Genomic DNA, 23,213 nt, shown 5'->3' on the forward strand with positions numbered 1-23,213 from the left:
TGGTTACCTATTACAGTTCATGTTAAACAATGCTTGCTATTCGAATCCTTTGGAGACCCTCGCCTCTGGGCCGCTACTGTGTTTATCCATAAACTTGTCCTGTTAAATTCAGCTGTTTCTCCAGCATGTGATTCCCGATGTCGGTGTTGTTTCATAAGCGCTGCATCCAAACACAAGCCGATACATGTCTTGTTGACGAAAACGAAGGAATTTGAGGCAAATACCATCGCCAAGTTCAGGTGCACGATCAACGGACAGACTCGGTGTCGCACGTTTTCTTCCGTCCTCGGTGAGAAACAAATGAAAATGAAGATCTTTCATTCAGAATCGTTTTAAACCAGGTTGCACTCCATGAACCCATTGTTTACAACTTGGAAACATTTATGTAACTATCGAGATACGTCTTCGCGTAAGTATTATCTGTGCAACACTGCGTGTGAACCTTATTAGGCATCTGTGTTGATAAATATGTTCATTCGAAAAATGGGTGGTTTCTTTTTTAATCGTTTTTAGTACAATGTTTGATATTAAAACGATTCATTAAGAAAGTTCTCAGTCGAAAATGTACCCAGGTCAAAGACCCCGACACGTATATTGCACATCAATCAACGAGAAGTGATTCTCCGGCAGAAAAACTCAGAAAGTCCACCTCAAAGTTACTTGGTATAGTTTCATCAACCTAATATTGCTAGAACATCTCAAGACGGAGCTCAAATTCTCGTAATGTCTGCAAATAGAATGTTGCTATTTCACCATTGCAAAATCTTGGAGATTCATGTTACTTACATAAATGTCAATTCAATTCCATGTTTTTATGTCCCGTGAAACAAAACATGTGACTTAATAGTCTGACGGACACGGGGCAATAGCATTCAAAACAAGGTTGGTACCAGCGCAGGTATGAAACAGACAGACTATAATACCCCTGTATACGATTAGTATTCGCGCCGCGTTTCCCTCATATATGTATACTACACTGACCTCACCTTTCTGTCGCTCGTACGTATAGGGTAACGTGTAAACTTTGATACAATATCGAACTTTCAAGTACAAGCAAGTTCATAAAAATAATACAAGAGATCAATTGAAACTTTTGCGTTCATTTCAATTATCATATAATAGGGATCATTACACGAAGAGACCTTTAAACGTGAAATGCATGCCCCTTGTGTAGATTTCATCACCAACGGGAAATCGTGCAACATAAAACAGGCGAGCCGAACATCCACACCAGTTTGAAACCCGTTCATCGTGGATGTATGTCAACAGAAATTAAGATCCCGAGCCTCAGTATCTATTGTCATTCGACAGCTGAGAGAAATTGATCCGGTTTTATTTCAATCAATCACCGGTATGTATTACGATTGTTACATTTCCCGCATGCTTGAATTACAGAAATCTAACTCCAGTGTTGTGAAAAATCACAGTGTTTCTCTATTTGTGTTATAAATTAATAAGATTACAGTTAAAATATGTATGCGCATCAACCCTATTTAACGAAACGTATTTCATTAATCATTCCAATACTCACGATATTTACATCTTTATGTTAAAGTTAAATCCAGTATGAAATGAACTGTTATGGAAACACGGAGACTAAGTTCATACCAGCCCACCAGACCCCACTGTCATATTTCCAACTCCGAATTTTTGCAAGGTTGATTTGCATAAACGTCAAACCCCAAATCCTATAATTTTCTTATGGCATAATTCTATGTTTGGTAAGGAGAACTCATGATTGACCGGTATTTCAGCCGAAGCAACAGCTGATTGGATCAGAGCAGCAAGTTACAAACCTAACATCTCCACCTTCAGTGTTTGTATATACGTGCGCCACACTGTACGGGGTGACCCTATTTAAGTGAATTCGTCTATAGCTTCTCTCAGTAAGCGGACCGCCAAGCTCCGAGTAAGATCGGGCCGAGGTGCGAACAACTCTCTGGCTGAAGTCACGGCACGCCACAACGCGGCCGGCCCACAAGCTCAACAGTGCGAAGACAGGAGCAGCTCTGCAGCTTCAGTACAACCGTTAGCCCGAGCTCTTACTCCATCGCTGCATTACGACGACTGTTCCACGCCTCGGAGGGCGCTATCTTCTGGCCTAGTGGGCTTCGCATAGAAGTTTTTTTTTCTGTGGGATTTTCTGACGCTATGGCCGAGTCAGTGTTGAGACGAGTGGCATCACATGGCCGGACACTCCTTGTCCGTGGACATAGAAACTCCGTTGGGGTTCGCCGTGTTTTTACTGAAGCGTCCGAATCTTCGGACCTATCTTTAACTGATGCATCTCCCAGGAGTTTTGAGGACTTGCCTGGTCCCACGGGACTGCCCGTTGTTGGGACTCTACCGGAGTATTTTCGGAAAGCTAATAGGGGACAGATGCACGAGGTGCAGGTAAATAAGTTTACGTTTCCTCTCTAGTAGTAATCTCTGCAGCAGTGTAGTAACTCACCGCTGATTTAGCTCCACGTGTTACCTGTGTAAATTGGTACGCGTAATTGTTGATTATATAAGCTAGCGTTGGGCAGGTAAGCGCTTCAGGTGAGTGGATATGTGCGCTTGTATGGTATTTTTGTGTTAATGTTCAGACAAGGCGCCGTGGAAGAAATGCATCAGACAAACCCGGCAGTGTAGAATGACATACAAGGTTCGTGTTGTCGCGAGTTCGAGCTGGCGTCTTTGTCCGGGTGCGTCTTATGACAAAGGGGGAGGGGTGTAGCGTCTATTCACAAAGGGGAGGGGTGTATCCCCCCGAGGGGTGCAACTGACAGCGTAACATGTCCTACCTAGTCGGTAAAAAGAACACCATCTGCCCATTATGCTTTAGAATCGGAACGCAACGTAAAAGAGGGTTCTAATCTGAAAATACGATTTCTGTCGGTGTTAAAACAAGCATGTCAGAACGTCACTCCCATTCAACAAGTTTTAAACATTTCGGCGATTAAACGTGGGTTAACCCAACCACCACTGCTAAAAATATACCTGTAAACAACTCTTTCTCATGAACACGTAACCTGAAGGTTTTCAATAGAAATGCCCGAGAAACGGAAAATCTTATCAGCTGTATGCACGCGTTTGAGGAGACGATCTCCTCGCCAAATCTCACGCCATTGACAAGGAGTTCTCGGATAACTCAACATGTGATATAAGCCAACCTACCTCCTGAAACATTTACCCAGGTAACTGAATCGCCTAGCTAGCAGCACGTTGCGTTTCCTTACAATACTTCTTATGACATTTCTATAGGGCAAGGTAGGATTTGTCGGCACTAAGGGGGTTGGTATGTACTTAAACAGTGCAAGCTTCTTGTGTCCGTGGCAGGGCGTTCTACGTCTTGACCGCTGGCGGCTTGAGCAACGTCCGTCGTCTATCGTACGAGGCTGGGTCTCATGTTTACCTTTCGCATACCTTCAACGCTGATCCTCTCAAGGCGTCTTTCCCATTGATACTCTTTTAGACAAACGCCACAGCGTAACTTTCCTTTAAACCGCTACCCAGGCACATTTAACACGTTAATGATTCCGACGGTGTTTAACGGCAGGCTATTTTACTATTTCATTACATGAATTGTTCACGCCCCTGTTTAGTGCCGACATGCTACTATCTAAAAGCTGGGCTTAAGTTCACTGACGTACTCGTTATGTCATATCAGGAAAATCGGAGCCTGGCTTGAACCAACTTTTTTTTTAACACAACGACACAATAGAATATATATGTTACTCTGTACCTTTGAATTTCAATAGAAATGACATTGCGATATACTGACACTAGCAGCTGACAGCGGTGATGGGTCAGTGGGCGCCGTAACGTAGGGCAGAAAGACACTGTCGGTCGGGTAGTATTCATTCTGCTTGGCTCTAAACCCGGCCTCCCGATGACCAAAGTCGCATACCCTATTATATACGTGCTAATAGATTTCTCACTGGTATGAAAGCGCATTGAGGACATCGCGCAGCAGGTAGTGGTTATAATCGTTGTACGTCGACTCCGATCCGAGAGAGACAGCCACGAACGTAAATACTTATTGAAACGTCCCATCAGAAGGGTGTTTCTCATTTGAAATTCCCATACATGCCTTTATATTCTCGCTAAGTCTCATTTGCGCGTGGAAAATGATAAGAATGGATTCATCCATTATACCGCGATAACAACTCGTCGTAATTCATCTCCCCTCTGAATGAAAATAAGGGGGGCATATTTCTATCGGTAAATCAGGCAGTTTTTGAGATTGGTGGGGCTGAAGAAAACGCCACGACGTGTTCACCTGGCGAACCCGTCGTGTCGGTTATACGTTCAATCTTACTGCCGTTAAGAAGGGCTTGAGATGAGATTGTTGAGTACGGAGCCAGCAACTAAACTGGTGTGTAATTTTTCTGGGTACACAAGATACGTGGGAGGATGTGGAGGAATACGGAAGTGTTCTCACTGGTTCTAAATACATTACAGGCGTGCCAAGAATAACAATCGTTACTTAATTGTAATTCTGCCGGCTTGTTTATTACCTACATGGTGCTGTTACGAAGAGATGAGAAACGGCATGCGCACAGATTTGTTATTATTCACTTGTTCGATGAACCTACTCCCTGATTAACAAAGAAAACCCTTTGTGCCCTCTTTAACAAACGCCCTATTTGTGACTTTCTTTGACACCGCACTGCTGAAAGTGATTTTTTTATCGACTTTTAAGTGAATGACACTGATACAGGTTTGTGGCAAGGTAGTGCACTCCTGGCCTAGTTCTTACCTATAGGCGCAGATTTTAACATGTAAGTGACGAAACATCCTGCTGTCCCATTCCTTCACGCTAAAATTATCTCTTATGTGATGTGACAATAACTTATATTTTAATTTGCACTTTTATATTTAGCACTTTTCTCTAATCAGTTATTGTCGGCGTGGACGTAAAATGAACCTCGTGGTAATAAAATTGTTAAAAAAGCAAAGTCACTGTTGTGATGATGCCCCTCGTAGGAAAGAGGGGGAAGATAGTGTAGTAAGATAGAGAGACCCGGCAGTAGGGCGTGACGCCAGGGGACACGTGTGTGTATTGTGATGGCTGACAACAGCAGGAACTATCCTCATGTTTCACCTGTCGTCTTATAGCCCGTGTCCTTCGACTGGTGGAGGTAGCCATGTGGAACGTCAAAACTGTCATACTAACTCACTCCAACACAGAACTTGATAACGCACCCCATGTGGTGTCATTGTCATGTCGTTGTCATGTTATTGTCATGTCTTTGTCATGCTGTCGTCATTTCGTTGTCATCTTTTAAGAGATCATCGTATAACTATGGCGTGTATTAGTATATACCATTTGGAGTTTATCATATTGGATAATCTCTCTTAGGAATCTCTTGGAAGAAATTTCTTTGAGATAAAGACCAATCGTAGCGTGATTTTGCAAGGTTGTTTCCGTCATATATTTCTGGGTGTTAAAGGATCATTAACACAATGTCTGTTCTGTCATGCAGTGAACTCTTGGGTTTCCTTCGTTATTATAAAACTACAAATTCACAAATCATGTCTGATAATGTATCTGAATATATATCATCACGTACTCAGCAAGACAGAATGTTAAACAAATGAAAATATAACAAAAATTTAAACCTCCAACTTACTTCCATTCATCATATTTTACAACCAAATATTTTCCGACTTTCGGTACCACTCGTTTCTGCCGAACCGGGCCTAGGTTTGGGCTGATTAGCTGTGATAATCCACCATCAAAGCGCCACTAATGTCTCCAGAGGAACGCTTTGGCTTCAACAATCCGGGACATTTGCCTAGTGTTTTACACACCGGCATTTGACGTTGTTTGAACCTCTTGCACTAGATGACGTTTGCCGAGCATTACGCATGTATTGGTTCAATGGCAGGAGCCTATACGGGGGAGTTTTTTAGAGGTCAAATCTGATACTGTTAAAGGTAACGAATTCGAACAAAAATTAAAGAATGACAACAATATAACATTGTAGTGTTTCAAAGCAAAATTAATTGAGGTACTGATATCAGCGCGTATCATGGCAATAGCAGTAAACGTTATTGTCTTTGAGAAGAAGTCCACCACATGTCGTCAGTGTATGGATGTAAACGCAATGGTTCCCATTTGCGACGAACGTGATAATTCATTACAATTCTTTAATTCAGCTAGTTTTAGAAATATTATTCTTTTCGAAGTGGGCTATTTGAGCGTGCCTTGTACCAATTACCCGCTTGGGGCAGCGGTCCAAATTCTCGTTTATTCGCAGCAAGCTGAACGACCCAATTTCGGTGTAGAATGTCTTCAAGGTAAAAACACCCTTTGAACCAGTTTACCTCCAAATGATAATATTTAAAAGATTTTTCAAAGAAATGATTGGAATGTTTTTACCGAAGAACGAGAGACGTTACGTGGTTTAGACGTTATTGTGTGCACGAGAGGGTTGTTTTCAGTGTTTCAATTGGATGCCCTAAATACCTGTACTCCACTGGATTGATCTTGATGGCAAATATGATAGGTGACGCTCCAAGAGTACGGTGTGAGGTAGCTATGCTAGTCATATTGACATGAAATAACCTGGCCTTGAAGATTCTGACGCTCATGCCCTTTGGATGCTTGGCATTAACATTATCTCAATTTGGGGAACGCTATGCCGCAAATTTGAGTATATAAAGTGTGTTATGAGGCTCAGGGAAATGTGGCTGGCTTCTTCCGAATCGTCATATCACTTTGAAAATTAGAATTGAGACTAAATTATCATGTTAATTAATTTCATCGTTGTCAAGGTTACGGGAATTTAGTTGTCACCGAAGGCTGTACTATTTTACAGCGTTTTTCTCTTCATACATTTAAATTTATTGAAAAAACTGAAAAGACGTTAACGTCAGCGGAGTGACTGACGTTAAGTAGGCATGCACTGTCAGGATCGTGAGCACATGAGGCTAAAGGAAGCTCAGGTTGTGCAACACGGGGGACTAGCTTAGTGTGGTACAGATAAATGGTGTGTGAATGGGGAACATATGGTTCAGTTCCTGTTTGTTGATGTACGGTCCGTCAATCCTCGGCAGAAACAGATGCAAATGGTCATTGCCAACCTGCTTGCACCTGAGGTTGGTATGTGACCGCAAGGCGACATGCTGCCACCCCTGTATTCACAACAAAATGTATGATACATAGTTTCCAAAGTTCATCACACGATTTGCTTCTTGTCTAATTTGTAAAAGACGTTTAGTAAAATGGTGTTTTAACGAAATGACCCAAATAAAAAAGCAACAACTTGTGTTTTGGTTTGGTGTAACTTGGGATATCAGTTCGTTCATTTAGCATTCCTCCTGTGGGGAAGAGAAGCACAGGGGCCGTTTTAGTGAATGAAAGAGGATTCAAATCGGATTTCCAATGTAGCGCCCAGGATAACAGCATGGACATACTATGTAAATATACAAACCTCATCACCTCACTCACGAGCAGGCTGTGACCTAGAACCCTTTCTTAAAGTCCAACTCCAAACTTAGTTCCAAGTTCACATCACGTTCTTAGCATTTCTGCTTGGAAGCTACAAACATCTTTGTGGTCGCGCACACGGCTCAGTGAAGGCCTGTTTGTTTGTGCCATCATATTTGAAAAGCTCAGGTGGTCAAATGAAATAGGCTATCTCCCTCAAGTCAGTGGTCAAGCGGAGATTTAGCAGGTTTTATTTGAGTTCTACGCCTTGCGGGAAAGTGTTACAAGGTCCCAGCACGACCAGCAGCAAGGAGAAGAGGACAAATGACAGCCTTAAACGCTAGACCTTAATATCGGTAGAGAATCAGTACTTCAAACATTGACAATTACCCCGGCAAACCAAGCCAAAAACAATTCTAAGATTGACTTGTGATTCGGCCAAACATTCAAAAGGTCGCCGTCTGTTTAAAGTGGAGTCAGCTCAGTAGAGAGTGTTCTGGCGTTTATTAGCTATCGCGCCTTTCCGGGGCTTACATAGTCTACTACAGGGGACAGATCTTTTCGTTTACACGACACCTTTCGCTTCCTCATTACCGCCATTTAATCCAGAACTAAGTGGCATTTTCTCTACAAATATTGCTGGTCATAGGTAAGAGGTATGGACGGATAACATATCCTTGTCGGACTCCAAACAACCCCCGTGTGGCACTGTGTTTCTTTCACGGCGCATACCTCGAATGCGTAATGAATCTGGGGTACTGTTCACTGAAAAAACCTCTTGAAAGATTTCGGGAGAGATATAATATATGCAAGGTATTGTTACTCCCTAGGTGAGTTTGTTTGCATAAAATGTCGATGATCGAATTGGTTAATTATTGTCTGTTCAAATTTCACATAGGTGAGAGAGTAAAATAATGTAGGGTGATAATTTTAGATGTCAGTACCCCTTTTAATGCCTCATGTCTAACAAGGTAACCAGCAAGCTTAACAATTCACACGTGCCCTCTATAGAATCTGGCCTAGAATGGAGTACACCTTTCTGTAAACAATTGTGAAAACACTTGACAATATTCGTAGCAGTGCCCCTTAGGAATAGATACGATGTTATTTTCAGACGCTCCTTCTGAAACTGTGGCAAGGAAGGTATTTTACAAGTGTATTTGTACGAACAGTTGCCTCGAGACTTGGAGTGGCATCGAGCTGCAGATGTCTGAACTCCCATCTGCGAGAGATCTTCCCCACATCCACAACTCCTTGTTACACACGTCTTTGGGCCAATGAGAAAAAAAGAGAGCACGCTTTTCTCTTTCCAAGCGATGTAAGAGATTTTGAACAGTAGATATACATCATCCCCAACGTATGAATGGGTATTTCCCCCGCAAATTGTTTTAACCCCATAACTGTCAACACGTTTCTTACAAACAAGTCAACACTCCACACCTTCTGTAAAAGTGGCTAATTTAGGTGGATACTGTTCGTCGTGACTTTTACTCAAATTAAAGTGAAAGAAACAGTTGTTCGAAAACATACAAAAATATTGCAATTCCACGTCATGTATTAAGCTGCATGGTTCCTGACCCATATTTTAATCAGATCACAGGATGAGAGCACTCCTATGTTAAACAACGCAGGGAAGTGAAAATAGATGTATTTTGCAGTTGTTTATATTCGTGCAAATCGCCCCGGTTTTTATTGGGGTCCGAGGGGCCTTCTTTATCCTTTCGGTATCGGATTTCGCGGGTCGGGACTTTGTAGTAGTGTGCTCTGTTTCCACAGGCTGGAATGGACGAACAGGGCAATTACCGTACTTCAATAGGAGTTTAGTCTCTGTGCTATGTTTTCTTTGTCCCTTGCGCTGGCCGAATAAGACGCGAGTTTTCTCCGACCCCCGAAAACGTGCTTCATCCTCCTCAATCCCTTAGTTTCTTTGAACCCTAACAATTTAAGTGTAACGTCGCAATGGACATTTGCATTTAAGAAATTCCTTCGGCTTCTAATTGAAAACCCGAGATAGGCGCTTTAAGAGGGTCAGTTTACGTCTTCACAGGACGTAGTGTTGTACATAAATTGTGCTACCAGCAAATAATTTTATATAATTTTAGTTTAATCTAAAACCAAACAGAATTTCGAGTACCTTTCTTGTTATAGGCAGTTTTATGCTTGCGTGCAAGGACCATTCCACCTCTTTGTAGTGGAGTCCAATGTCTTCAGAAGTGTCAGGTATTTGGACAAAGTCACCTAAAGTAAGCAAATAAACAGGGTTTGCAGGTTCCCTGGGTATCGAATGAGGTCCTTCAACGTAACCCCTTGTCATTTTTCGCACTTAGCAAGCCCCCAATTACCCACTGTTAGTCACAGCCATCGCACTATCCGGGGGATCAGAGGGGTCTTTGTAATAAGGGCCCAGGGAGAAGACAACCTTGCTGTTACCCCTACGCCAAGGCGAAGCCTGGGATGTTTACGACCACGTGCCCAGATCTCTAACAAAAGCTGAACTGAGTGATTGATTCATCATCTAGCGTGGCAGCATTCTAACTGCCTGTAGGGGTCAGCTTCAGGGTTTTGCATTGTCCTTTGCAACGAGAGGACAATACACGAGAGGACAATACGGGTTTGTGCCGACCCATTGTCCTACCCTTGCCGTGTGTCTTCTACATAAAAAATGTCCTTTAACCCTATGGCCTTATGACAGCCTTACCTTAATAGCATCTCCTAAGGTATGGGGCATTCTAGACTTTTCAGGGTTAAGCAATATGCGCATATCCATTCAGCAGGCTCTTGTCGTGGTGTTCCTGTGCACCACACGTGACAGTGTTTGACCCTAATAGGACCAGTCCATAAAGGGTTAACCATACCATCTGACAGTGTGACATCACGTGTACATAATACTATTGGTAAATTCACCCTAACGTGCAAAGGACATTTTGAAAAAAATATATTGTGTTCACAGAGCTTACTTTACAGGGATCTCTGACCTTGGTGATCTCTTTTCCGTCTGACAAACCGACAACCAGAGGCTGGTTCATTGAGAGTTGCGCTGGCCAACAAACTCATTAACTCACTCATTGTTGACGTCATTGTTCTATGGAGTGACATGCGATCACCCTTTTGCCACCCTCGAAGTTTAACCGATAAGATAGAAAACAACCTGAGACAGCAATACCAACTACACAGTGGCCTGGATCAGGCATGGTGCGTTGGCTGCCCTTCAAACACGCTATACTTTAATAGACTCTCAAACAAACACCGTGTGCGTCCTTATCGGTCGATTTTGTGATAAAGTTGAACCAACACTTTCAAACATGCATAAATTTGTTTCAATGTCGGCCTTGTGGGGCAACGTGGGGCACAGCCTGACTAAAGCTGAAGCAATATGTACGACGCAATCACACCCGTATATCACATGACTTAATCGCGAAACTGTCGATACCATTGTTCCTTTGTCATATATATTTTAAATCAATTGAAAGATTTTCAATTGAATTACCCTTAATCCCCTTAACCTCGTACAGTTATACCTCACCACTAGAGGTGTTTTACACAGTATTCACGTTATGACATTATACGGGATTCTTCAACGTTGGGTCGCACAATTCCTTTCAAACATACATCCCGAAATACAATTTAAATATCGTAATGTCACCCAACTGTCGTACCTTACATTACTAATTTAACGTAACGTAAGAATCTTGTCATGCTACGATCCAAGGTGACCTCCCCATCTCATCACGTTGGCTTAAACATGACTAGTATACGAGGAGGTGAGGTTTTATTCCAGTTAATATGCACAGAATGTTTCTCTTTTCGTGCATGGAATAACAGAGACAGCATGCATGAGATACGGCCTCCTACCAGGCTTTACCTTTAGCAAAAACAATCAGGACCGGCAAATTGGGAACATTATGTAGGCACATTGCTTCAAGACGTCCCCGACTTTCAGATTCCCAACGTCCCTCATAAAATGAGTATCGTACTTGGGCCCTCGTCAGTTTTTACGAGAGAGATATGGGATAATACAAAGTTTTATTGGCAGGACTCATGATCTTCTGTCTGAATGACACAACAAAACGTCTTCAAGCAGCAAGCACCTCCCCGCTGATCAACTCATATTTAATCCCGTACCTTTTTAACTCTTCACCACGTGTCGTACAATCTGTCAGCTGAAATAACACGTATTAATTATGTCATTTCACTTTTTGATGTGACATCCGCTAACAAATGTATTTATATCTGAGATATTGCCCACTCTCGAGTGTTTCATGTTGAGAAGAGTTATCTTTACCCGGATTTAATTCACTCAGTGGGACAACCGATGGCATTTGTCTTTTTTTTCTGACGTAGTTCTTATGTAGGGTTATAATCACCCTGAATCTTGTCTGGCTAATATTCAAGATCCAGATTATCATTTGTAAGGACACCCATATAAAGTATCCCATGTAGGTTTCGCAGAATGTAAATCTAAACAATCCAAGCGTATTTTTTTCATAAACCTAATTTGCCTGTTTAGTCGGAACATGCATGGAGTATATGATAAGGTGAACCTTATACGCATAACGTAAGCAAAACGGTCTGGAATCTTGAAGTTTCTACCGATAAAGCATAACATTTACCATTTGTTCTTGTAGTGGAATTAAGTTTATTATTTCAAGCAGCGATTACCATTCCGTCGTTTGTTTAGCCGCTGAAGATAACGTCAACTTTACGTGTTTTGATAGCGCAAACACTGATTGTGAATTTTATAGTTTGGTCAAAACATAAAGCTTGCATTCTATATCTAGTTCAGGGACAGAAACCGTTCCCTGAAGTCAACCGTTTTATCAATAATTTCCACTTTACACTTTTTATTTACGGTAAAAGTCTTAAATCGTACTTTTTTTGCTTCACCTCAGAAGAGATCGTGTATAAAAAAGTCAAATAAGACCCACTAGGGCAAGTCTTGCTATCAATCATCACTTGTAGGACATCTCGTTCCAGCTTGAGACATCTCCATCCAACTTTTTTACTGTTCCATTATGATCGAGCGTGTCGAAAAGATACACTGCTTTTTCTCCCGAAACGCTACAATCCGTATAAAGTATGCCAGCAGCTGTTTGAATGTGTCATATTTGCTTTGATTGTGTTCTCGGTTACACAGAAGAAACAAATAACGGAGGCGTTATCACTCTATGTACATTAAGCGGAGATAAAGCTGTATTAAACGACTCCATACTTAGATACTTTGCCCTCTATCGTGATGGGATCTTTGAGGGTTTGCCCACAGAAAGCCCCGATTCACCGACAATGCCCAGATCCCGTCAATGACATGACTATCTAACTGGAAGGGTGGGGAAGCGCTATTATTGCATCCGAGTAGAAACAGGAAAGGTTTAGGATAGAAATCAGGAAACAGGGCCGAGTCAAGAAATATTCTAACCCCAGGCTTGTTTAAAATGACGTGGTAACAGATAGGAGTCCCTCGTCATGATAGATGTTGATGAATATTTGGTGATATATTTTGAATGTACAATTTATTAAATGTATAGTTTATTATTATATCTCAACTGCTTATCTTTATCCGCTCCCATATGGATACCCGTCCCTAGATATTCGAAGCTCTCTTAGCGCTAAGATAGTCGTAAGTGACTTGCATTAACATAAACTCACGACTATCTTAGCGTAAAGAGAGCTCTCAAAATTTCCCCGGGTATACAGCCGTATATGTTTATATAGGTCTTAAATGTCTAGTCACCCCTTTGTTTAATAAAATGATAAACCTTTCAGTTCAGCGCCTGTGACATTGTTTATGACACATCTTATATACTTAGAACTCTTATGTCTTTCAGCGTCGTACGCATAAAAAGTACGGCAAAATCTTCAAAGAGCCATTCGGCCCGGTCACCAACCTCTCAGTAGCCGACCCCTCCCTTGTTGAAGAGATCCTGCGGTCTGAGGGGAAGTACCCGTTCCGACCCCCGTACCAATCGTGGGAGTTGTACAACGAGATGAGGAACAAGAAGGGCGGTATCATGACGGCGTGAGTACACACGTACATGTCACATATTAGTCAGGTAAATGACCTGTCTTGATGGGCCATAGTGTCATGCCACGAGGCAAACAGTCCCTATTCCACACAGGCCGTCGTCGGTTGACAGTTAACTGTTTCTTTACTCACTGCATTAATTAGAAGAAGAACTGATCACGGTTTCAACATTTAGATATCAACGACTCGGGAATGACAAGGAGTAATGTAGAAAGATGTTTAAAATATGAACGATCGATTAATAAATATAAAAGGATAATGTTTAAATTATATGTTTGATGTAAGTGTATTGTTCCACTAAAAATGTAATCTGATAAATTCTAAATTTAATTTTGCAACATATTCCGAGTTTCCATGGGTGTACTGTTCCCATAGTTGTCTTCATGCTCGCATATTCATATAAGCTTAGATTAATGTTCACGTGAAATACGTTGAAGGTATTTACTCTAAACAAAGATTAGCATTAGGAAAACGGATTGGTCATTGTGCTCCAGTGAGAGCTTACGGCCAGTGTTCAGTCCATGGTTGTACGTCCAGTTAGGCCACTCCCGCTGTCTTTTTCACACTTAACCACTTGCTTACAACCAAGTACATATATGTGCTTTTGGGTGCTGTTTCTGGCCTTAGATCTCCACAGGCGAAGAACGTTATGTTTATCCACTTTAGAAGAAAATATTCTATTTGTGTGCAAATGCATGACATTGTTTGAACCCGAGGAGAAACCGTTATTCTATAGAATAATAAATCTCTCCTTCAGACAAGGCGAACAGTGGAAACGTTGTCGGAGCGCCATGAACCCCAAGCTGCTGAGACCCAAGTCTGTTGGCGAGTACGTCAACGGTATCAATGACGTTGTTGCATCGTTCATGGAGAGGTTAAGATACCTCAAGGACGTGGAGGGAGATGGGCAGTTTGTTCCTCACTTACCAAACGAGCTCAATAAATTCACAATGGAAAGTAAGTGTACACATTTATTGACCGCCATCTTCACTTGCCCCCTCCCTCTCTCTCTCTCTCTCTCTCTCTCTCTCTCTCTCTCTCTCCCCACCCCCCTCTCTCTATGTGAAAACGTCATACAGGTATATAGTACTAGTGGAGTTTCACATTCACATAGTGTCAATGTGAATTCGCACATTCGCAGTATACATTTCACATTTGCCCGGGACATAAATCATTTGAGAGACGTGTGTTAACAGGTATAGGTAAGTCAATGTCTCTCATCTGTGTGTTCCGGAGAGAGGAAGAACTTCATTCTCATGAATTGGGGCTTAGGAGAAGTTATTGGCTATTAAAGGATTAACTAGGTGTCGAGAAAATTATGATAAACACCGATATCAGAGGATCGTTAATTGTGGCGGAAAGGAAGGCCGAGTGAAGAACTGTTTGTAAGTGACACAAGTTTGGTTACACTAATCCCTTAATTAGCTATGAAAGGTCGTAACCGCTTCCGATGACCTTTCCATGTCCCTACAGTGTCATGCGTGTCTCCCAATTGTGTCAATAATCTGACAGCTGTGTGTGATAGGTGATAAGTTCAAGCAGAATAACAGGTCTGGGTTCGAATCCGCCGATTTGTTAAATATGCAAGGGAAAGTGTAAACTACGTGGCGGTTGTTTGTAAGGCGAGTGATAGTGTTGAAACTACACAGTTGTACAATGAAGCCGATGGCTCTGTTATCCCTACTCCAGGTTAGAACTGAATCTACTTCAGGTGATCAGTGAAGATCCTAGATATGGTTGGCATTCAGCAACCTTTGCTTGTCTTAAGAAGTACGGAATCAGAGGTTAAGGTCCGCAAAGCGTTCGTAGCGTTCATAGCGTTACGAGGTACTGTAACCGTGTAGTTTATCGAGATGACAGTTTATCGTAGGATTACCAATGACGCAATGCCACGAACGCTTTGCGGATCGGGCCACATGGTTGTTGCAAGATGTCGTATCCGCGTTTCGTAGATTGGTGCTTATGATATCAATCACTAGGTTGTTTGATCAAAACGGGATTATTTGCACACATTCATATAACTCGAATATTGTTAACGATGGCGTTAACAATATACCAACATCACCTACGAGATGACATACAAACTATCTGATACGCAGTTTCTAAATAACGAAACAATTGCATAGTCATCATAATTCAACTGTATTCACAGTTCGTGAGAGTGATCTCCCTTAGTCACGTGGTGATGTATGTTTCAGCGTTAACGTGGGTGATACTGGAGACGAGGCTGGGATGTCTGGAGAAGGATACGTCTCCCCGGATACAGGACTTCATCAAGTCCGTGGCAACACTGTTCCTCACTGGACACAAACTGGTGGCCTTCGCCAGTGTCCACAAACTGCTCAGGACAAAGATTTGGAGGGATCACGTGAAAGCGTGGGATACAATATATGATATCAGTATGTATGCATTAGTTAACATCATGACAGACTTTCCACAACAGAACGAGTGTTGGCGAAGATGTTTTATTAATGAATAAATGCAAAGGGGGATCTGACAGTAAATAAAGGAACACTGCCATGAAGTGGTGTTACTTTAATTGTTTCCTTCAGTATATGATAATTGAGGGCACCCGATATATGAGATTCACATAATGACCTCTAATGTTGGTCTCCGGCGTGACAAGCAAACATTTTAGCGACAGAGCTACCCGCCGTACTCATTAACCTTAAGGTTTAGATGTAAAATATCACAAGCCTATGCTGCAATGCTGAGATGTATTTGAAATATTGTAAGCATATTCATATATCACAATGAGAAAGTGAAATGAGCTTACTTGTCACGTCTTTCGCAAACTGACAGAAATGAACTTAGCCTCATGTACGTTGCAGCTACGGAGCACTTAGACAAGAAGTTGCTGGAGGTGGAGAGCCGCTTGGCGGTCAGCGAGCCCCAGGAGGGGGAGAGGGTGGACTTTCTCACATACCTCGTCACGGGAAAGAACCTGACAAAAGAAGAAATCAACAACAATATTGCTGAGATACTGCTCGGTGGTGTTGATACGGTAAGTTAGTCACTGACGTGGAAAACTATATATTTACATACGATATTTCGCGTTCCCTTATTTCTGTCATGAAACTTCAACCCTTAGAATCTTCAACCCAAGGAGAGGCGAATTTCAACTAGTCAGACCAAAAGAGATCGTGTTGAGATTAATTTTTTTATGCATGTCTACCAAACTACGGTAGGAAACAATTCCGAGATGTGATATGTCGTTTGTCTTTCTTCTCGTTATGACTCTCTGTTGTACAACTGAAACAATGACGAAACACTCCGTGTTCGTTAGGGCAAAGGCAACAAAGGACAATAACAAATGTCACTTCATTCATGGAACGTTGTTTTACAGGCGGCCAACTCGCTGTCGTTCTTGGTGTATGCTCTGGCCAAGAACCCACACGTACAGGACAAGCTTCGAGAAGAGGTGGACCGTGTGGTGGACAGGAGGACGGCCAACTATGAGGACCTACAGAACATGCCCTACCTGAAGGCGGTCATCAAGGAGACATTGCGTCTCTACCCACCAATCCCAATCAACGCTCGCGTCACACAGGAAGAGATCGTGGTGGACAATTACCTCATACCCAAGGGGGTACGTTTCATCGCCTTTTGCGCACACGTCATTAGTTATTGTGCACTGCAAACATGATTTCACCGTTACGTACAACATGAACTCACCGTTTAGTAAAACACGATCTCACCTTTTGGTGGAACATGATCTCACCGTTTAGTAAAACATCCCACCGTTTACTAAAACATTGTGTCACCTTTTTGGATTTTAAAACGCCAGCAGAAAGCCCTTGTAGCAGATGAATTGGTTCCGCACTCCATAAACTGTACGGCATATTTGCATTTTAATGAATACTCCACGAGTTATGTAATCAGCTTACGGCTATTGGCAAGCATCATCAATATTTGAACAGCCCAATATCGGTTTCAGTCAGTCACTTTTTCACTTTTCAATAATAAAACTAGGTGACCCACATTCTGGCCTCAGCAGCAGACATTTCAACCTTGACCTTTTGACACTCCGGTTACTGCAAATCACAGCGCGTTTACTCTAGATCTGTCACGATCGATCCCACGCATGGTCCACGTCAAAACAAATCGCTCATTCCTAAGCTCAAACACGATTTATTGTGTACCTTGGATCATAGTGTCTAATTACTTCTGCCAACCCCGTAAGCTTGATTGATCAGGCAAACACCAGACCCATTCCCTCAGCTGAACAAGCAACCGTATACATATGTATGTACTTCCAGGAACATTAACAAAACCGTCATTCCAGACAATAAAGAACAAAAAACGTTAATATCTGTTTTGTCAATCTAATTTCATGCTAATCGGTATTCTTTCCTATTATCCAGACTTGCATTCTCCTAAACAACTACACTATGTCGAGAGATGAGAAGATCTTCTCCAATCCTGACAAATTTGTGCCAGAGAGATGGCTAAGGGAAGAAGCTAAGGACTGGCATCCATTTTCAGCCATCCCGTTCGGATACGGCGCGAGAAGCTGTGTTGGTAGGTACAAAGCTACAAAGCTGTCGTAGAGGCCGCGGTTGTCGTAAAAGTCGTAGTGGTGGTAGTGGTCGTTTTATGTACACGTTCGTTAGAGAAAAACTGGTTCATAGGACTGTCCATTCCATTATTTGAGTGAACGTCGACAATATTAGTGTTCATCTCTTTTACAACATGTGTGGTTTGCATTTGATTTTTAACACAAATCGTACGATAGATATGTTAGAAACAGAAAATGAATTTTCTTGAAACAATGTGTAGAATGGTAATAGACAGATGCAAAATAGTTCACTCATGAAATATAATTTTGTGCGGAAATGAGGAAAGTATCTGCTTTCGGCAACCTTATTTTTGAGGGTGGTAGGGTAGCCAAATGGTTAAAGCGTTCGCTCGTCACGCCGAAGACCCAGGTTCGATTCCCAACAGGGTAATATGAGTGAAGCCACTTACTGGTGTCCCTCGTTGTGATATTCGTGGAATATTGTAAAACTAAACTCACTCATTCACTCTCCAGTTCGAAGAATTATAGCTGATCTGATTTTGATTTCAGGACGACGAATTGCCGAGACGGAGATGTACCTCGCCACAATTCAGGTAGTTTTCTTCTTACCGTTGTAAACATCCCTTAAATGTACTTAAAGCCTGCTGTTGAACGCTTGCGGTTTTTAATTATTCCACACACAAACGTTTGTCGATGATGGCTTTCGCTTGACCTAGTTTCCTTTCAGTATAGAAAGAGGTGTAGCTCATCCCCCATCTCGTGTAGAGGAGACATTAATATACACAGTCCCCCTCACACATAACCTTGTTATAATGAGTCATTCTATCCTGTCGTGTAGTGGCCATATTTACGATAACTAACCCACAATGCACGTTGTTGCCCCATATCTCGTGGACATGTAATCTGGTGCAACTAGCGGGTTGGGCCTTCCCCCCTTACTACTATTTGCAGGCACTGACAAGTGTGATGTTTATATTTATGGGTCTATTGTTACATGTTGCAGCTTTGCCAGAACTTTTGTCTCCAGCTGAGTGACAAGTTTGACATCACCCCTTCAGTCCGAACACAGCTGACACCCGGCCCTGAACTTCCGGTGCTTTTCAACGAGCGGTAAAAAAGAGGGAGCGAAATTCCTGAAACGAACCAACTATAGTAAACGACGGCTGAAGGCAATCCGACTCACAGATCATGATAAAACGTGCCATAGATCGCCTACTGACAGATAGCCGTTTAATGCAGAATATCGACATCTACTTTCAACCTGCATGACCAAATAAGGAACAGAGGAAGATTTTTCTCAGGGTGATGAATCGATAAATTATCAATTACCTCGCAGGGGATGTTACGTTGATGTAACCCAAGCCATGACGTCATATGTCTTGCACGTGCATGGTGAGGTGATGGTGACGTGTCGAGCGTTCATTGGACGCTCACTTCTGCCTCTTGTTCCTGCAATATAGACTCTAGAAAAGACGTGTTTTTAACGTAATATGGTGGTGAGATGCGTCTTGCAAAACACTTTCAGTGACTGCACCGTGACGGCAGAATGTTTAGCCAAAGACGTTGTCGATTGTGAACGGGTAACGGGTACGGCAATGAGCCGTGTTTTAATGCACCGGCTTGAAATTTATTATAATGCAACACCAAGAACTGTTTCACTTCTTTCACAACTTTTCAATTGTTGGATGTGATCACTACTGTTCATGACCTCTTTGCATCCTTGTGCTTATTCTACCTCTTCATCAACAAACATTGTGTATTACGTCATCAAAAACTGTGTACACACCGCCATGTTGAACAAAGCTGTATATTTGACTTCACGTGAAAATGTCGCATCATTCAAGGAATACCAAACCAACTATGGAGACACCTTGGGATTTCAAACAGTGTTCTATGTAACTTTGACAGTAACAGACAGGTCTCACGTGTCATTTGTTCCCATGGCGACCAACTGAGAGACAATGTACAGTTGACATGTAATTCTGGTGTCAATATTTATAAATTACGTGACTTTAACACGCTTTGCAGTTCAAAGTTTGCACAACGAGGATTCTCACTTTTCGAGTCCTGATACTAAGTAGGGCTGTGATGTTAGTTTCGTATTTCAATCGGAAGCGGGATTAGTCAAATATTCAAAGCCGTGGTTACGTATTTATAAACAGGAATGTTTGCCCTGCCCTGGGTTGAAATACGAGACCTAATACCATGTCACTTCCAGACGCAGAAGCAGCAGTCGTGGTTGTTAGTTGTGTACATAAAAACCCAACGCTCAGTAGCTATTTGTTGTTGATAAAACGCAGTGACAGTATTACTATCGACTTGTGTGTGTACCTCCTCAGTGTACATATGACTTCAATTTTTAATTCAATATTTATTCAATATTTAATTATTAAACCTTGAAGTATTGACAGTCCATGGTTGAGTTATGTATGCTGGGTTATATCTGTTTGTTCCGTGGAGTCCATGTGCTTTAATATCAGGGACACCTGGTGTCATTGCTAGATGGCACTGTGGCATGATCACATGGCCGTTATCAGGACAGAATCGTACACAGAATTCTTTACAATTTACGTTTTTAGACACGTTCTGGTTTCAGAAATTTAATAATTTAATAGTACACAAATTGCACAATTGGTCGAGGTATTTAGTGCAGATTGAAACGAACTATACATGCAGCCAAGCCAAACTATAAATATACCTTTCCTACCAAACTAGGTTTAGTTCAGGGACAACGAACAGCTAAGGGTATTGTACCACTGTGGCTGACAATGTGGGTGTAGCATGGTACATTTCGTCCAACAGGAGTGCATCGGTTTCTGGGAATATTGAACTGCGCACAATAAAGGTACTTCTTACTCCCTTACAGTTCGATAATTGACGGATAACGTTCTTTGCTTTGTGTGTTTACTGAAAAACAAAATTCAGTAACCTGAATCAGGGCTCCTATACGTAACTCACAAGCCCTGATCGTGTTTTACATTGCCGAAATACAGAGGTTTTCTTAAAGCTATTGATCAGATATGTGTGGTCAGGCATCAAAAACTGTGTCAATATCGTGTATGTTGCATCATCAGGTCCCATCCTTGTAGAATCAATATGTTCCTTGAATGAAATAGATCCGATTGGTATCTCGGTCGATAGTAGTGTTTGTTCTAAATATTACAGCGCTCGGTGGTTCTCTGGTCGTTATCGGGCTTCGTCCAACGCTCAGTATATTGGTTAGGCCTCGTTAGAAAGACCCCCAGTGAATGATTAAGCTGTCAACACACATCATGTGAGTTTAGTCATCGCATCATGTAAGCTCAGACGTAGGGAAACAATTTCGTCTTTTGAGCAGAACGTACATTGCGCAGGGCTTGTTAAGATGAAAGAAACTCTGAACCACATGGCGTTGTGAGGGTATAGAAACAAGAAACTCGGAACCAATGTGATTGGTGTTTATATGTTTAGAAACTAGAAACTCTAGATCACATGACGTAATGCATGTACGGAAACATGAAATACTCTGAAGTCACATGGCGTCATACGTGTTCAGAAACAGGAAACACACTGAACTCATATGACGTCGTGCGTGCGTTTTCAGAAACAGGAAACACTCTGAAGTCACATGTAGCCAAACGTTTTCAGAAACAAGAAATTCTGAACTCATATGCGTTATGCATGTTCAGAAACATGAAACTCTGAAGTCACATGGTATCATGCATGTTTAGAAACAAGAAACTGTGAAATTACATGGCGTCATGCACACGTGTTTAGAAACAAGAAACTCTCTGAACTCATACCGCGTCATGCATGTTCAGAAACAATAATCTCTGATGTCAATATGCATCATATATGCATGTTGAGTAACAAGAAAGTCTGAAGTCTCAGGGCGTCATACATGCTTGTTTGGAAACAAGACGTTCTGAAGCCACCTGTCGTGAGCGTGTTCAGAAGCTAGAAACTGTGCACTCATATGGTGTCATACATGCGTGTTCAGAAACAAGAACCACTGATCTCACATATCATCATGCGTGTTTAGAAACACGAAACTCTGAACTCACATCATGTCGTCTTGCGTGTTCAGAAACAAGAACTCCACATAAAAGCACACAACAGCAAGGTAGACAACACAGTACGCAACACCCACACACCACGCCACGCTACGATCACACCACACCTCACCGCCGCGCAAAGATGATTTAGATACACGGTGTTGTAATGCTGAGAGACTCTTTAACTTGCGCAAGGCGGACAGAATGCTTGTCATTTTGAAGTTGGAAGGTAACATGACAACAAATAGTATGGATTATCTGATGAAGTCAAGAAGTAGCCCAGAAACGTCGCGTTATACATATTAAAGACGTTGCAAATCCAGACCATTCGTTGTTAACACGGACATTTTCAGTTCGTGTACGTTCAGTGAGAATGTTCAGTATCATGGGAATACTCAGTATCGTGAGAATACTCAGTATCGCAGATCCGTATGTTCATGTTCCGCTCCATGTCTTTTCTCCCGCACCTTACAGATCTACTCTTAACTAACACCTGGCAAGCACTGCTTACAGTATTTTATTTTCCAAATGAGACTAAAACTCCTTGCATTCCTTTGTCGTTATTTTTGCTTACGCATACATATTTCAAGCCGCACTCAACTCATCCCCACCCCGTGTCTGCACTGGACGTTTACGCGAGAGGGGCGAGGGACGTTTTCCAACAAAATCGACGTGGCGGTTCCGTTGATATACCTAGTTTGTCGTAAGGTTGTTGCTTACCGGGTGCCAACACCTCGAAGAATTCTACAAAACCATTGGCAAAATAGGTATTCCGAGGCAAATAGGTTTATATAAGACGTCTTTGATGGAAAGTTACAAGGCGTTGGGAGGCTTCCCTATGTCGACGTCTTGCCTACCCCAGCAGCGTTCCGCTGTTAATTACAAGCCACACATGTGTGGATCCTTGCAGCTAAACACATGGCGTGCATTTGTATCGCATGCATAATCCCAAACGTACGTTTTATACACATTGGGGGCCAGTACTAATTTATAATACGTTTCATCATGGATAGGTTGGTACAGGAGTGTAATCGATTGTGCTCCCGGGATGATAAATTCACAAACTACCAGCCTTGTTAGATGTGCACATGGCCATCAATGTACTTGTCAGCAATCACCCTTCCACCGTCAGTCATCTTACAAATTGACTCAGGAACCAGCAGGACTATATCATGTCAATGTCATCTCGGTGAGGCTACATACACAGGGTAAAGAGAATCA

General features: G+C 42.1%; 1 protein-coding gene across 1 annotated transcript; it reads left to right on the forward strand.

The window, feature by feature from the left end:
- The first annotated feature begins 1,274 nt into the window (after positions 1-1,274).
- Positions 1,275-20,368, forward strand: LOC137257948 (cytochrome P450 27C1-like). The gene is made up of 10 exons (XM_067795462.1): positions 1,275-1,351; positions 1,755-2,394; positions 13,243-13,433; positions 14,197-14,396; positions 15,638-15,838; positions 16,271-16,443; positions 16,786-17,028; positions 17,804-17,960; positions 18,508-18,551; positions 18,962-20,368. Exons 2-10 carry the CDS (start codon positions 2,152-2,154, stop codon positions 19,070-19,072), a joined length of 1,563 nt encoding a protein of 520 aa, XP_067651563.1. The 5' UTR covers positions 1,275-1,351; positions 1,755-2,151; the 3' UTR covers positions 19,073-20,368.
- Positions 20,369-23,213: the final 2,845 nt, after the last annotated feature.

This window comes from Haliotis asinina, chromosome 12 (genome assembly GCF_037392515.1).
Source record: "Haliotis asinina isolate JCU_RB_2024 chromosome 12, JCU_Hal_asi_v2, whole genome shotgun sequence".
Classification (NCBI taxonomy): Eukaryota; Metazoa; Mollusca; class Gastropoda; order Lepetellida; family Haliotidae; genus Haliotis; species Haliotis asinina.

Excerpts from the sequence above, each read along its gene's own strand:
- LOC137257948 (XM_067795462.1), top strand. The coding sequence starts at position 2,152 with ATGGCCGAGTCAGTGTTGAGACGAGTGGCATCACATGGCCGGACACTC. Across the intron at positions 14,397-15,637 it reads CAATAAATTCACAATGGAAA|CGTTAACGTGGGTGATACTG; the intron begins GTAAGTGTACAC and ends TGTATGTTTCAG. Across the intron at positions 15,839-16,270 it reads GGATACAATATATGATATCA|CTACGGAGCACTTAGACAAG; the intron begins GTATGTATGCAT and ends TGTACGTTGCAG.